Here is a 16,256-nt window from a genome sequence, read left to right on the forward strand (position 1 = left end):
TAATAATTATTTGGAGCATTGCATTTTTTTTTTTTTACCATGAACACCACGCAAGTCTGAATGTTTCTAAAATCTTATTTTTTTATATTAATTTCTAAATCACTAGAATGCCATACTTTCCACAGAATTATACTTGTCAAAAAACAAAAACAATAATAGATACTTATTATTTTTTTTATTATCCCTGTTGTTCTAAAGTAAACATTAATAGCATCATATTTAGAATTATCCAGAAAAATAGGGCTTGGAATTTAAAAGATAAAGCACAATTTTATTACTAAAAACAATGTAATTCTTTTATATTTATCTGTAAATTACTAGAATACCACACATTCCTCAGGATTATACCGGTCAAAATAAAACAAAAGTTTTAAATGAATATTTATTTTAAAATTATATTTATGTTGTGTAAACATTAAAGAGGAAGAAAATTATTATTATATAAATATTATATTATATATTTATTTATAGCATCATATTTAGAATTAACCTGATAATAGGGCCTGTTTAAAATAATGTGTTAATAACTGGGATGTTGTCAGTGGCAAAATTGCATTAGATTAGAAATCCAATATAAAAATTAAAACATTTTTATTTCTGAAAATAATAATTTAAGCTTTAAACTAACTTGCTGAATTTTGAGGGACCATACTACCTTGATGCAGCTCTTTTCAATGACAGATCTAAGAGACACTATGTACCACCATTAATGACTATTCTGTCCTCCATCAGTTCTTTGGCTCTGACACAGTTTTTTCATGGTTTTCATGGTGAAGATGCAAAAATGACAGAGGCCTCCTATCTACTGCGCATGCGCATTACACTAGACACCCCCCCAAAGCAAAAAGCAGCTTATGTGACCCTCCCCTCGCTCATCAGAAGTACATTACACTTCATTCGACCTCTCAGACACACGTTAATACAATTGTGTGTTAAAACAGCTCTTAAATATTCACTTTTAGAAGGATGAAACAGGCGGCTTTGTCGTTAGCAGTGCGGCTAGCGGCGAAAGAGCGACTGACATCCAGATCGATCACAAACTGATGTGTATCAAAGCCTAGTGAGCTTGACAGCAACTGTTTTATGCGTGTAGGGTGCCTAAAATATTGTCTAGGCAGGCAGCTCATTTAGCATTGAGACACAGCCTGTTATGTACAATGCTCGATTATTATGTATTGTTTGCAATAACACATGTGCACCATGGTACTACCATGTTTTCTGGACATGTACCACGATTTTCCGTAGTGTTCTTACCTTGCTGTACTATGTAAATACCGTAGTATGGGTATATGGTAATCATTTAGTACTTTTATGTGTATACATTTGATTTGTAGTATTACTATAGTTTTCAGTCACTATACTATAGTACTTTGTTAAGGGCAAAGCACAGCCTTTCTCTGTAGTTATTAAATATTTCGTAATAGTTATACAACTGCTTGTAACAAAACCTCTTTATCTTAATATGAGGTTGTTTTAAATGCTGTAAAACTTTCATAAATGGGACAAATATTGTCTTAAAATGAACAAAATGTCCCTAAAACGGTAAAAACCTACATTGTGGGTAACATTGGGAGGGAATTATCCTAAAAAAATGTACTAAAAATAGTCTTAAGGTCTGCAATGCCAAAAGGTTTCTTTTAGAAGTAAAAGGTGTATAATTATAATTAACTGTGCATATTAGTTTTCATGTCAGTGGACTGATCCTTCTGTAATCTGATTCTGTTAGTGACAGTGTTACTTACTTTCCCACCCAGTGTCTTTATCTTCCATGTCATAAATATAGATCATGGGTTTTGTGTGTTTGGATGTGGCAATGCAGGTTTGTGTTCCTTTGCTGCAGTTTCTGTTTAATCTGATCTCATCTAACCTAATCTAACGCATGCAGCAGACGCAGGCTGTGACTGAGTGATAAGCGTGTCTGTGCGTGTTCATCCTCCACACATGCAGTCACACAGGGTCACAATATACTGTGCTACACTGCTGTGCATCAGCACTAGTGTGTTTATATCATGCCCACGGATGAGGATTTGGTTTTGTTGATCTCTCTTTGATTAGTGAACTGTCACACTTTTGCTCAATTTAATGTGTCCTTACTGATTAAAAGTGTTAATTTATTTTAATAAAAATAAGAGAGAGAGAGGTTGATAGCAGTACAATTATGGATCTGTTTTTCAATACATAGTTGACTGTAAACAATGTCTACTCCAAAAACACAGTAAATGTTGTTTTTTGACACACAATTAGGGTAAAAATAGTAACAGTGATCACAAAACTCTGAATTGGTATAATATAAGTACTTCTGTGTCTTTTAACTATAGACTGCTTGGTAGCACACAACAAAGAATAAAAAGACTGTTTTTTTTTCTAGTTTTGAAAAGAAAATAGACAGGTTTTTAAGTAACAGAAGCTGCCTTCTCTGCCTTCTTCCATGAGAGAAAACATGAAAATGGTTTATTATTGTTCTCAGTAACCAAGAGGGCTACTGCTTCTAGGCACAGCTAGGAAATGCAAATACTTAATTTGTGTTTGAATTTTGATCATAATATGCTTCTATAAATGTCAGTGTTCGGCTTTGAACCTGGATCGTGTCACTTTCATTTATCTCTTTCTCTTGTTACTGAATTTTTGTTGCATCCCTAAATTGAATGTTCACATGTCATTTAATGCTTGCGTTTCTGCCCTGAACGGTTGTGAATTGGGCTTGTAAGCTCTCAGTACAGGCACACTTGTGCCTTCTAAGTGGGACTTTAGTAGGGAAGAGGTGAAGGCCAGTAAACAGAGGCGGTTTAAGAAGCGATACAGTCTCTTTGAGTTATATGAGCCTTGCAGATGTTGGTCTGCTGTAATCTGGGCCAGTTTTGATTCTGTTTGGTCATTGCAGATGCACATTACACAGTCAAAGCCAAATCCAGATCAGATTAATGAGTTTTAAACACACAAGCCATTATTTTCCTGTCACTGTTATGTAAATGACATTCCTATGTGTAAACATACCTGGCAATAAAGCTCATTCTGATTTATCAGCTCAATCTCAAAATCCTCAATAAGGTCTTTTATTCTGTACAGAACATCCATTCGGCCATTTGATCGACACTCTCCAGAGTGAACAGTATGAAGAGCGGCGATATTTCAACCCACAGAAGCTGAGTGATGTCAGATACGGTGAGTTACTCAATGCTTTAATGGAATTAAATCATGCACAGATGCAAGTGGCATCATTGCTGACATCACTTGTTATGAAAACAAACAAAAAAAAACATGTAATTAAACTCAATGAATTTCAGATATAAAAATAAACAGATGTCAAATAAAGTCTTGCAAAAATACTAACAGGCTCTTTCTCTTGTAGAGAAACTGCCGTTCTGTATGCGGGTTCTCCTGGAGTCCACCATCCGGAAGTGTGACGGGTTCTACATAAAGACGGACGATGTCTCCAGTATTCTGGACTGGCAGAAGCAGCAGAACCAGGCCGAGATTGCGTTCTCACCAGCCAGGGTTCTGCTACAGGATTTTACGTGAGTAATCGACTAGGGCTGCAAAATTTGAAAAAACAAAAAACAAATTGATTTTTTTTTGTTTTATTTAGATTAACAGCCCTATCTTCATTCGCATGCTAACTGGGCCTGTTCATAAGGTTGGATATGTCCTGATAGCTCCATTGTGTTCACAGGGGAATTCCTGCTATGGTGGATCTGGCAGCCATGAGAGATGCTTTAGCTAAACAGGGAGTCGATCCGAACCTGGTGAACCCCAGATGCCCCACAGACCTCATTGTAGATCATTCTCTGCAGATTGACTACAGCAAATGGTGAGAGTGAACGCAAAGGCTTAAGGACAGATTAAGGCAGTATTTATGTTTTAACACCCAATAATTACAGCATTAACATAAACAATGATTACGGCCAGAATTCCTAACGTACACAGTAATTAGGGTGATAATGTATTGTGCAACTGTTTTTGTGAAAGCAATCTCTTTTTATGAGCTTAACCAGGCACGATGCAACATGTTGTCACCATCAAGCAACAAAACTGCTAACAAGCATTTGCCTGATTTCTCAGTGCCATCCAGGGCCCTCCAAGCACCATGGATGAGAGTCATGGTGCCACCGTCAGATCTCCTGCCTGCCGACCATCTCCACGAGGGAGCAGCAGCAGCGGCAGTCACTGTGCAGGTCAACGACCGGGTCATCGGGGCGGCTGCACTAAAGCCTCCTGTTCCGACGCCCCCAGTGGCAGAAGCGCAGCTGTACAGATAGAGAATACACCCCTCCTGTGCCCCTTCCACCTGCAGCCCGTGTCAGAGTACGTCTACACCTCAGACACACACTAACACATGCTCTCACATTAATCTGTCTGCATTCTCTGATGCCCTGATGTCTGTCTGACACATACAGGCCTGACACGATGATCAGAAACCAAGAGATGGAGCTAATCAGAAACAAAGAGAGGCTGCAGTTCTTTAAGGTGAGTTTTCAGAACTTTCTATGATTTCTATTTACATGAAAACGCCATTCACATCACATTGAAGTTATGAAACAAACTTTTAAACAGTACTTAAGTCTTGTTTTTCACAATTCTCTCCTCCAGTGGTGTTCAAAAACCTTTAAAAACATCAACGTGGTTCCGCCAGACATCAACACAGTGCATCAGTTGAATCTAGAGTACCTGTGTCAGGTGGTACAGGAAGGGGAGGGGTTTATTTATCCTGACAGCGTGGTGGGAACGGACTCCCACACCACCATGATCAATGGCCTCGGGATACTAGGCTGGGGTGAGCATGATGTCAGTTATTGTGTTATGTTTGTGCAATCTTCTGTCTTGTTTATCTCACAATGTCTCTCTCATGCTCTCTCTCAGGAGTTGGAGGTATTGAATCAGAGGCGGTCATGTTAGGTCAGCCAGTGTCTTTGACTCTGCCACAGGTCGTTGGCTGTAAACTCGTGGGGACCATCAATCCTCTTGCCACGTCCATTGATACCGTACTGGGCATTACTAAGGTACAGCGAGGTCCTTGTTTTCTTAATGTATGACATGCGCATCAGTGAATTTGCGAATCTTAATGACGTTTCATGCACTGATCTGATCTTTGTGTTTTAGCATCTGCGTCAGGCAGGAATCGGTGGGAAGTTTGTGGAGTTCTTTGGGCCTGGTGTACAGCAGCTCTCGGCTCCCGATCGGACCACCATTGCTAACATGTGCCCCGAGTACAACGCCACCGTGAGCTTCTTTCCTGTGGATGACATCACCCTTCAGCACTTTAAACACACCAGTACGGACCATACTGTGTACTTTAGATTATGAAGTTTCAAGTGTTTGTAAGGATGTAACTTGATGCAGAAATGTTTTTCTTATCAGTTTGCAGTGAGGAGAAGCTTGTTGTTTTAGAAGACTATCTGAAGTCTATCAAACTCTTCAGAAGCTACGGCGACCAATCAGAAGAGCCACAGTATTCAGAGGTTGGTTCATTTAGATTTAATGAGCATTCTGAGAAGTAAACAGGTTGTTTTTGCTACTCTACCTTTTATGTGTCTTTATACACAACCGTTTAAGAGTTTGGGGTGTTTTGAAAAGTCGCTTATGCTCATCAAGTTTGCATTTATTTGATTAAAAATAAGGGGAATAAAAGTAAAAAATATTACAATTTAAGATAACTGTTTTCAATGTATTTTAAAATAATTTATTCCTGTGATGCAAAGTTGAATTTTCAGCATCATTACTCCAGTCTTCATGATCCTTCAGAAATCATTCTAATATGCTGATTTGCTGCTCAAGAAACAATTCTTATTATTATCAATGTTGAAAACAGTTGAACAGTTCAGGATTCTTTGATAAGCAAAGTTCAAAAAAGCATTTGAAAATTTTTTGAATGTAGTGTAAATCACTGACTAACCTTCACATTTGAAATGAGTAACCAGAAAAGCAAAAAAAAAAATTTTAAGGGTTTGCCCCCAAGTCATGTGATGCGGTTGGTGTCATAGGTCATCGAGATGAACCTGAGCTCAATTGTGCCTCATGTCAGTGGACCCAAACGGCCGCAGGACAGAGTTGCTGTGACTTGCATGAAGGAAGACTTTATCAACTGCCTGAATGAGAAGGTGAACATTAAATTGAAGAAAATATTCCTACCAACTTGGTAGCAAAGTACCTTTGACATAACTAATACCTGTATATGTTTTTTGTGCTTTGTATGAATGTGAAGGTGGGTTTTAAGGGCTTCCACATATCCAAAGAGAAGCAGGCAACTCAGGTCCCGTTCCTGCACGAGGGGGCCGAGTACAACCTGGCGCACGGATCTGTCGTCATCGCTGCTGTCATCAGTTGCACCAATAACTGCAACCCGTCCGTCATGCTGGCCGCAGGTCAGATGTCAACACGCCTCTGGAATCTGATATGAGCTGTTTGCACAGTGTTTAGTGCATCTCACATGTATGTCTGTGATTTGTTCAGGTCTACTTGCGAAGAAAGCCGTCGAGGCTGGTCTGATGGTAAAACCGTATATCAGGACCAGTCTGGTGCCTGGCAGTGGAACTGTCACACATTATCTGAACACCAGTGGTGTCCTGCCCTACCTCAGGAAACTTGGGTACACACTCCATACACACTGTATATACACATACTCACACATAGCAAGGTTATTGTTAACATAAGCTATCATTAAAATGAAAACTCTACTAAAGTGATATAACATTATAATATGTATATAATGGAAAATGTATATTTTGAACATCACTAGTATTTATTGTTGTAATTTTAAATATATATTTTATTTAGAAATATTTAATAAATTTTATTAATTAGCTTTTTATAGTTTTTTTTTTATTTGTGCTTTTGTGTTCTACTTCTATAATAAATATAAAACATTATTTTATTTCTGTTATTGATATGTAACAATAACTTTTCCTATTAGCTTTTTATAGTTTTTTTTTTATTTGTACTTTTGTGTTCTACTTCTATAATAAATATAAAACATTATTTTATTTCTGTTATTGATATGTAACAATAACTTTTCCTATTAATATAAGATAATAATGATTATTATTATTATTTGTGTAACTATTTTAACCTTTTTTATTTATTATTTAAAAGACACAAAAAATAAATATTATAATAAAAAAATAAAAAACAGTAAATATTAAAGTATTACAATAAGTATTAGTGAAATGTTCAAAATGCCATATATGTACACCCTCATAGGTTATCATTAATGAAAGCTATCATTAAATAAAGAAATATAAAATGTGTAATAAAAATATTTAATATTTAAATAATAAATATTTTGTATTTCTTTCTCATAAAAATAAAAAAATAAGAAAACAAAATGCATTTAACAATAAAAAAACATTTTTAAATATATTATTTACAAAAAATAATGGCATTTTCAAAATTATATTAATTTTGTTATACATAAACACATTCACAGTTGACTATATAAGCATGCATTTTGCTGATGTGTTTTCAGGTTTGAGGTGGTGGGTTATGGATGTGCCACTTGTGTGGGCAATACAGCACCTTTACCAGAGAGTGTGGTGGAGGCCATTAAACAGGTGAGACCGTTTAATCTCCCATTTCTGTCTCACTCCCTCTCTCTCTGATCTGCTATGTATTAAGCTGTTTGCTTGTGTGCAGGGTGATTTGGTGGCGTGTGGCGTGCTGTCTGGAAACAGGCATTTAGAGGGACGCCTGTGTGACTGCATTCGGGCGAATTATTTGGCTTCACCTCCATTGGTGATGGCGTATGCGATCGCAGGTACAGTCAGCATCAACCTGGAGACAGAACCGCTGGGGGTGAACTCAGAGGGGAAGGATGTGTATCTGCGGGATATCTGGCCGTCCAAAGAAGAGGTGAACCACACGGAAGAGAACATCGTCATCGCCTCCATGTTCAAAGAGCTGAGGAGCCGAATGGAGGTGCAAGGATTATCATAGCACATTTTCCCCACAAAATATAACAGTGTGATTCATTTGAATTGATTGATTCACTGCATTAGTTGACTCATTAGAATTGTCTGTTAATACTGGCTGATTTGTGTGATTGTCTGCAGAAAGGAAGTACGTTCTGGAACAGTTTAGAGTCTGCCGAATCTGCCCTCTTCCCGTGGGATCCCAAATCCACTTACATTCGATGTCCGTCCTTCTTCAGCAAACTGGTGAGTGTCATTCAATATTATTTATATATTATAGTATTTTTTTTTTATGTTTTGAATTAACTTCTATTTTTATATTTTCAGTTTTCATTATAATTTTAGTAATTTTTAATGCAATTTTGTAAATGTTATTAGTTTACATTTTTTTAATATTTCTATTTAGCTTAATTTTTATTAAAGTTTAAGTTTTAGTCATTTTAATTACTTTTGTAATTTTTTGTTAGTTTTTGTTTGTTGTAATTTTATGTAATTTTTATGCATTTTTTTAATATTTCTATTTAGCTTTAACTTTTTTCAATTTTAGTTTCTGTAATCTTAGTATTCTGTAATTCAGCTTTATTTCAATTAATGAAAGTGATTTGTAATAGTTTTAGTTAACAGTAACTACACTAGTGTTATTCAGATGCATCACGTTCACAGTATTTTGACGCTAACATATGGCCCCTGTTTCTCTTCGTCTCAGTCTAAAGAGGTGTGCACTCCTCAGTCCATTGAGGGTGCATACCCGCTTCTCTTTCTGGGTGATAAAGTAACAACCGATCACATTTCTCCAGCGGGAAGCATCGCAAGAGTCAGCGCTGCTGCCAAATACCTGCAGAGCAAACGGTGAGATGATCTGTGTAGGGGTTTTTGCACTGTTTCTTCTCAGTATATTAATATATTGGGCCTTAAAATCATTTATTGTAATTTACATTGTTTTTGCAGTAAAAATGCTTTTTCATTAAAGCAGCACTATGTAACTTTTTCTGTGTTCAAAATTTGCTAAATGTATATAATGAGCGAGTACATCATGAATTCATCTTCCAAACCACGTTTTTGTCTTATTCCGAAACACTACGGTACACTTATAATAAGTACTTATATTTGGACTATTGTAGCCTGGTCGGGTCGTCACCGCTGCGTAGTAACACATACCTGCGTGAATCGCCATAGACATAAACTTAGAGAAGTAGCTCCGGTTGGAATGTTCTTCCGCGGGATGTGTGCAGTTCTGTTTATTAACCGCTAGAGCGCCAAAAGTTTCATAGTGCTGCTTTAATGTTTAGGATAAAGATGATTAGAAACTAAGTTCAGTTCCTATATACATGTGACTCAGTTTGACCCCTCGTGAGTTCAATTCCTACGGCGCACGGAGAGGAAACGATGCGGTAATGACTCGAGGAACATTTGCCAGCATAAAGCTTCAAAACCGCCTCATCGGGAAGACCGGACCCAAAACACTGCACATTCCATCAGGACAGATGGTTAGTGACCAGACTAAACCAGTTTGAACACGATTCCTTCTGACTCTGAGCTCATGGTTTGATGTATGTTTTCCCATCACAGCTGGATGTGTTTGAAGCTGCTGAACGCTATCAGAGAGATGGAGTTCCTCTCATCATCCTGGCAGGAAAGGAGTACGGCTCTGGCAGCTCACGTGACTGGGCCGCCAAAGGACCTTATTTATTGGTACTGGTCCCATAATCCTTTTCCTGAGGAACCAATTTTGTGCTACACAATTTCCTGTGATTAATTCAAAGGAAACACTTAACATACAGACTGTCTTAACTGTGTTATATAGGGGGTCCGTGCAGTGATTGCGGAGAGCTTTGAGAAGATTCATAGGAATCATTTGGTAGGGATGGGAATCGCTCCGCTGCAGTTCCTCCCAGGACAGAATGCCGACTCACTGGAGCTGTGTGGAAAAGAGCGATTCACCATCAACATCCCACAGGAGCTCATACCCAGACAACAGCTCATAGTACAGGTAGTGCGACTCACAACGGATAACACATCAATTCACTTCAGCATTTCTTTTGAGAGGTGCTCGCAAGTGGCGCACAGTAACAGCGCAACCAGTGTAGTCTGATTGACAAACAAATGACTCTTTTGAACTGGTTCTTTTTTAATGAATCATAAATGGATATCACAGCCACTGTAGTCTGATTCACAAAAAAAATTGCTCTGATGAACTTTTTTTAGTGAACTAAAACACAGCACAATCAGTGTAGTCTGTTTTACAAACAAATCATTCTTATGAACCGGTTCTTTGTAGTGAATCAAAAACATTCAGAATAGCCAGTGTAGTCCAGTTCACAAACAGGTGACTCTTATGAAACTTTTTTTTTTTTTATGAATCAAAAACATACAATGCAGCAAACGTAGTCTGATACACAGTCAAATGACACTTACAAACCAGTTCTTTTTAGTGAATTAAAAAAACAGCACAATCAGTGTACTCTGATTTACAAACAAATGACTCTTTTCAACTGATTATTTGTAGTAAATCAAAAACACAGCACAACCAGTGTAGTCTGATTAAAAAAAAAATAAAACATCTTTTGATGTTTTTTTTTGTAGTGAATCAAAACATACAGCACAATTAGTGTTGTCCAAATCATGACTCATGAACCAGTTCTTTGTAGTTAATCAAAACCAAATGGCACAGTCAGTGTAGTCCAAATCACAAACAAAGGATGCTAATGAACCAGTTCTTTGTTGTGAATCGGAAACAAACAGCAAAAGTTTAGGTTGATTCGCAAACAAAATACTCTTTTGAACTGGTTGTTTAAACAAATCATTCAACAAGACTCAATAACTAATCTGTTAGATAAATAGCAATGGAACTACATATTTTGTGACCTGCCATTATTAAAATTAAAGGGGCCATATGATGCTGCTAAAAAGAACATTATTTTGTGTATTTGGTGTAATGAAATGTGTTTATGCGGTTTAAAGTTCAAAAAACACATTATTTTCCACATACTGTACATTATTGTTTCTCCTCTATGCCCCGCCTTTTTGAAACGCGTCGATTTTTACAAAGCTCATCGGTCTGAAAAAGCGAGGTGTGTTGTGTTTGGCCGAATACCTCAAGCGAAGTTTCCCTTATAATTTATAGCAATAGCGAAGAAAGAATTTCTTTTTGCAAGAATTTATTTTCTGCTATTACATTATTAAATTGTTACCAAAATAGAGAGCTTGTGAATCTAAATTTGTATCCACGCCCAGTCCTACTCTTAATTAAACTGCAGTTTGCTTTTACAAGCGTATTTTTGTCCATGCAACATCTAATGTTCATGTCTGCCTTTGTTTCCAGACGAGCACAGGGAAGAGTTTCAGTGTCATGGCTCTTTTCGAGAACGACATGGATGTGGCGTTTTTCAGACACGGAGGCATCCTGAAGTATGTAGCTCGTTCTCTGCTGCCGTAGCACATCAGACTCATAGCCGCGGAGATGCCCATGGACCTCTGATCAGAACAGCACCCCCCAGAGGCCTTACGAACTCTGAACGCTGTGCCTCTTGTTTGCGAATCCTCCCGTCCCGGAGGACGTCATTATTTTGCACTTACAACAAATGTCCAACATTTCTCTCCAAATCATTCGCTCCACACCTAGACGCGACTCGGCGTGTATTTTCACGGTCTGGTTGTGGAGCATGAACTTCGGTAGGTTTGATTTGGGCGTTTTGTATTGCAGTGCCTGCGATGTGTGTCAAAAACTGTTCTTCTGAACTGAGCTTTTCAGTCCATGTGAAAGTATTCGGTGCTGGACGTGAAGACTGCACGACGACCTCACAGCCAATGGAGGCTTTGCTCTTCTTTCATTGTGCTGATTTTGACACGGCCAATTTGATGGAGCGAAAGTGTCCACACATTCAAAGCTTTCCAGCACACTGTTGTGTCTTCATTTCCCAGCTCTCGTTTCTGTATGCACGTCCACATATTGCCGTCACGACAAAAAAGCACTCTTCAATTTGATCCGATCCAGTAGAATATTGATTTATTTATTATGATCGTCCATTTAGTGTCTTCTGTCACTGGGAATATGAGCGACAGTGACTAAGGAAGTAAGTTCAACCATAAACATAATATATTAATTTGAGCTCACATTAGAGAGTGAACGATTTCTGGTTTTGGTACTATCGGTGCTCTTTGCCTTGTTGCAATGTTTGGCTTCAGTTTTTGTGTTCTGTATGTGAAGACAGTATGCAACTCCTCAGCACAGGGGTGAACGATGCAGTAGAAATGAAAAATCATCATTCTTTTCTTGGATTATGCTGTTATTGTAAATAATTTTTAATAAATAATGAGATCAGCATATCGAGTTAGTCTTTTCTGTATTTATAATAACATAGGCTGTCATACAGCACAATCAGTGTATTCCAAATCACAAACAAATGACTGTTCTTTGAACCAGTTCTTTGTAGTGAATCAAAAGTATGACAGAACTTTTTATTACATTCAATACTCAATTGTAAAATTTGATTTAATTATCTGAAATGATTTGAAATATTTTAATATGCATTTTAGAATTGATTTTTGGTTTAAAATGTGCTCTGAAATATTCATAGTTTGTACATTGATAAAATGTATGGTAATGTAGCTTCCCTTACACTGGGGGCGCTGTAGAACTGAACGAGTCATTTCTGTAGGATGTAGACGAGCATATTCAGTCTAGCTCGCCCACTCTAATCAGCACAAAGCACCTGGAAGCAGACAGTAGTCTGATTCAGAAACAAATGACTTTCATGAACCTATTTTTTTCTAGTGAATTAAAAACGTACAGTGCAACCACTGTAGTCTGGTTTCCCAAATACGGGACTCTTATGAACCACTTCTTTTTAGTGAAACACACATCAGTGCATCAGGTATAGATTTTGGAAAAACTGATGTACATAATTTGTAAACACATTGAAATTGATTGGTTTGCTCTATGCTTAGATTATCGTAGTTTTATTACAATTTTTACTTAATTGAGGGATTTTCCTATGTTATACAATAATTCTATACATAAAAGGCATTTACACATTTTGGGACTTTAGTGCAATTAGTGCTTGTTACAAGGTATAGTGTTTAGTTGTTTAATAACATAAAAAGCTGAACTGCAAGCACTACCGCTAACTAAAGAAAGGGAACCAATCACAGAGCTTCACGTAACACACGTGACAGACCATCGAAGTGAATCCAGAGTGGACGCGCTTCTCGCTGCAGTGAGATTCTTTAGCGGAGTCGCAGCGCAACAGTGAACAGGCAGCGCGAGCACAGGCTTTAGGTATGAAAATAATACTTTACTATATTTTACACACTATATATGATGCCCACCACAAAGTAAAGCCTTCTGTGCGTGTGCGAAAAGCCGAACTGATGTAAATTTAATTGAGCGTAGGATACATTCAAATGAAATGAAAAGTTGCTGCTTCATGCTGTTATGCAGGTGCTAATGCTAAAGCTAAAGCATTCATACAGGAGAAATTGAAAGCGGCTTTAAAATTCACATATATGCTTCAGTCTCTTATTATATTAATTTTTAAGATTGTAAAATCACTGTATCTGGTAGGTTAGATGTGTTTTTAGACGTGTTTGGGTTTTCTGTTTCATTTTGTTACTCATTGAGTGTCGTAAGTTTCTGACAGCAGAAGCACAAATCAACAAATTATTAAATGTAATAATTATTAATAATGTATGTGCAATTTGTTACCGATCAATTAAGCATTTTTTTCTCCTGTTTGCAGGATTCGTTTTATTTAAGGGCATAATGGTAAGAGCTGCATTATTAGTGGATTTTCTTCATCTATTTTTAATGCAGTTTATCTAATTCACAATAAGATCTTATCACAATGATTCACATTTTGTTTTTGTTTTATTTAACAGTCTCGGAGATATGACTCAAGAACGACTATTTTCTCACCAGAGGGTGAGAGCCCCATATCTACACTCTTATTATTTTTATTGTGTGGTATTAATCTAAATGTTGAGTTCTTGTCATTTGTAAATGGTCTCAGTGTGTGTGTGTGTGTGTTGTGTTGTTGGCAGGCCGTCTGTATCAGGTAGAATATGCCATGGAGGCCATCGGTCACGCTGGCACCTGTCTGGGCATCCTGGCCAAGGATGGCGTGCTGCTGGCGGCAGAGAGGAGGAACATCCACAAACTTCTGGACGAGGTTTTTTTCTCTGAGAAGATTTACAAACTCAACGAGTGAGTGTTTGAATATGGAATTCAATAAATTTGGGTTCAAATAAGTTATGTGGCCTTAAAATCAGGATTTTAATTTCTTAAACTCTCAGGATTTGATAATTTATGGATTTTAAGGTTTCCCAAGAGGAGTTGAGGTTCTAATATATGGAAGGAATTGTATTGATATTCAATATTAAAAAAACTTTAATATTTATAATTAAAAAAAATCTAAATATTTGTGGATTTCGTGCACTATTACAGGGTTAATTCATATTTTGATTTTTGGCTTGAATTCTTCCAGTTCATTTTAGTTTAAGTTGTAGTACTTTCTTTTTTACCCCCCTTTTTTTAATGCCGTTGATTTATTGCATTAATGTTTATATTTAGAATTAATATTTAATAAAATTTCTGTTCTTGAGAAATCTCTATTAAATTAGCCTTTATTTTAAAAATTTGTAATTTTTATTTTAAAAAAATAGCTGAAGTTTTAATCATTTCTTATGTGCATTTTGGCCTTTTTTTAAGATAACAATATTATTTAGTTCTGATATGAGAGGAGTTGTATTAATATAATTTTTTTAAGAGAAAATTATTATTTAGTTTTGATATGGAAGGAATTGCATTAATATTTAAAATATAAAATGTTTTTCAGTTAGTTTTTTTTAATCTAATTATATTTTATTCTATTTTATGTCAGCTTTATTTCAGCTACTGAAAATGATTTTTAAAAGTTTAGTTATAGTTTATAATAACGGCACTGGTGTGTGGTGATTCTGTAACGCAGAGACATGGCATGCAGTGTAGCGGGAATTACGTCAGATGCCAACGTCCTCACTAACGAGCTGAGGCTCATCGCACAGAGGTGAGTGAAGCGTCACTTTGACTCCTGCTAAAGGCTGCATTGTGTTGTTCTAAGACAAAATTGGTTTATTATACATAATATGAGAGTCTCAGGATTGATGTAGTGTGTGATGATGTGCATGCAGGTACCTGCTGCAGTATCAGGAGCCCATTCCCTGCGAGCAGCTGGTTACTGCCTTGTGTGACATCAAACAGGCTTACACACAGTTTGGAGGTACAACATACAAAAACATTTTAATTTATTTCTAACATGATCCTGGTGAAGTTTTGGGCTGTGGAATACAAACAGAATGTGTGTTTTGTCAGGTAAAAGGCCCTTTGGTGTGTCTCTGCTGTATATGGGATGGGACAAACACTACGGCTTCCAGCTCTATCAGAGTGACCCCAGCGGAAACTATGGAGGCTGGAAAGCCACGTGCATCGGCAACAACAGCGCAGTGAGTGAAACGCACACAAACGTTATTCTGAACGCTTCATTGTCTTATTTGAAACTGTCCAACTAGTGCTAGAAAGTCCAATTTATTTTGGATTCTGTTCATTTGAACCAAATCAGTTCATATGAATCATTTGGTTTAATGAATCAGTTAAAAATTGAAAAATACTAGGCTGACAGTAAAAACTAATTTTCCTGTTCTGTCAGCCATTATACTGTGCTCTTGGCACATGCTCTTCAATTGCACGCACAAATGCGGCGTTTAAAAAAGGCGATTAAAGCTGCCTTACAACTGTGCATGCAAGTATTTGATATGAGTCATTTTTAAGAACATGTCTCTGAAATGCAGTGGTTTTCAAAACTGTCCTGTAGCAGGACCTGAAGTGGTTTAGAAAAGGTAAACGATTTGAAAATCTGGAATCTGAGAGAAAATAATAATCTTTAAAAAAGCATCATATGACCCCTTTAAGACTGGTTTTGTGCTCCAGGGTCACATTTATATTTAATTTAGAATTTAGTGTTTGATAAGTTTATTCAATTTCTGTATATTTCTGCTGAAGGGCACATGTAGCTAAATATGACATTTATTATAATGGGTTTATGTGAAGATAGTTTCAAGTTCACTTAAATTAGAAGTTATTTTTTAAAGTCTAATCAATGTTAAAATTGATAGCTCTCAATTATACTGCAATGTTGAATGGCTATAGTCAATGGTTAAATATTAGGGGGGGCAATTTTATAGAGAAATCAGTATAATGGCCTTCAGTGATAAAAAAAAGATGCCATTAAACAAATATTAAAAAATATACTGTCTTTATGTTGTTTGTACATTAATTTGAAGATTGAATGTGAAATTATTGCAATATAAAAGTATATTTAA

The 16,256-nt window shown here is 36.7% G+C and overlaps 2 protein-coding genes across 2 annotated transcripts in view; both read left to right on the plus strand.

The window, feature by feature from the left end:
* Positions 1-784: 784 nt before the first annotated feature.
* Positions 785-12,225, plus strand: LOC107738658 (iron-responsive element-binding protein 2-like). The gene is made up of 21 exons (XM_016550442.1): positions 785-881; positions 3,067-3,162; positions 3,350-3,515; positions 3,671-3,808; positions 4,060-4,302; positions 4,395-4,464; positions 4,588-4,771; positions 4,858-4,997; positions 5,098-5,269; positions 5,356-5,456; positions 5,979-6,095; positions 6,200-6,359; positions 6,448-6,583; positions 7,460-7,544; positions 7,627-7,908; positions 8,043-8,147; positions 8,608-8,750; positions 9,241-9,388; positions 9,471-9,593; positions 9,706-9,891; positions 11,224-12,225. Exons 1-21 carry the CDS (start codon positions 785-787, stop codon positions 11,335-11,337), a joined length of 3,006 nt encoding a protein of 1,001 aa, XP_016405928.1. The 3' UTR covers positions 11,338-12,225.
* Positions 12,226-13,098: 873 nt separating this feature from the next.
* LOC107738663 (proteasome subunit alpha type-4-like) overlaps positions 13,099-16,256 on the plus strand; it is a 6,047-nt gene continuing 2,889 nt past the window's right edge. The window contains exons 1-7 of the mRNA XM_016550444.1: positions 13,099-13,179; positions 13,640-13,665; positions 13,779-13,821; positions 13,941-14,103; positions 14,867-14,944; positions 15,069-15,157; positions 15,250-15,380. Coding sequence (XP_016405930.1) covers positions 13,663-13,665; positions 13,779-13,821; positions 13,941-14,103; positions 14,867-14,944; positions 15,069-15,157; positions 15,250-15,380 — 507 coding nt within the window. The 5' untranslated portion in view covers positions 13,099-13,179; positions 13,640-13,662. The remainder of the gene's footprint in view (positions 13,180-13,639; positions 13,666-13,778; positions 13,822-13,940; positions 14,104-14,866; positions 14,945-15,068; positions 15,158-15,249; positions 15,381-16,256) is intronic.

This window comes from Sinocyclocheilus rhinocerous, unplaced genomic scaffold (assembly GCF_001515625.1).
Source record: "Sinocyclocheilus rhinocerous isolate Xijiao unplaced genomic scaffold, SAMN03320098_v1.1 scaffold2149, whole genome shotgun sequence".
In the NCBI taxonomy this organism is placed as follows: domain Eukaryota; kingdom Metazoa; phylum Chordata; class Actinopteri; order Cypriniformes; family Cyprinidae; genus Sinocyclocheilus; species Sinocyclocheilus rhinocerous.

Bases quoted from the DNA above. Each gene is read 5' to 3' on its own strand.
- LOC107738658 (XM_016550442.1), top strand. From the start codon at position 785: ATGACAGAGGCCTCCTATCTACTGCGCATGCGCATTACACTAGACACC. The intron at 3,516-3,670 runs GTGAGTAATCGA...TTGTGTTCACAG, and splicing joins GTTCTGCTACAGGATTTTAC to GGGAATTCCTGCTATGGTGG. The intron at 6,096-6,199 runs GTGAACATTAAA...ATGAATGTGAAG, and splicing joins TCAACTGCCTGAATGAGAAG to GTGGGTTTTAAGGGCTTCCA.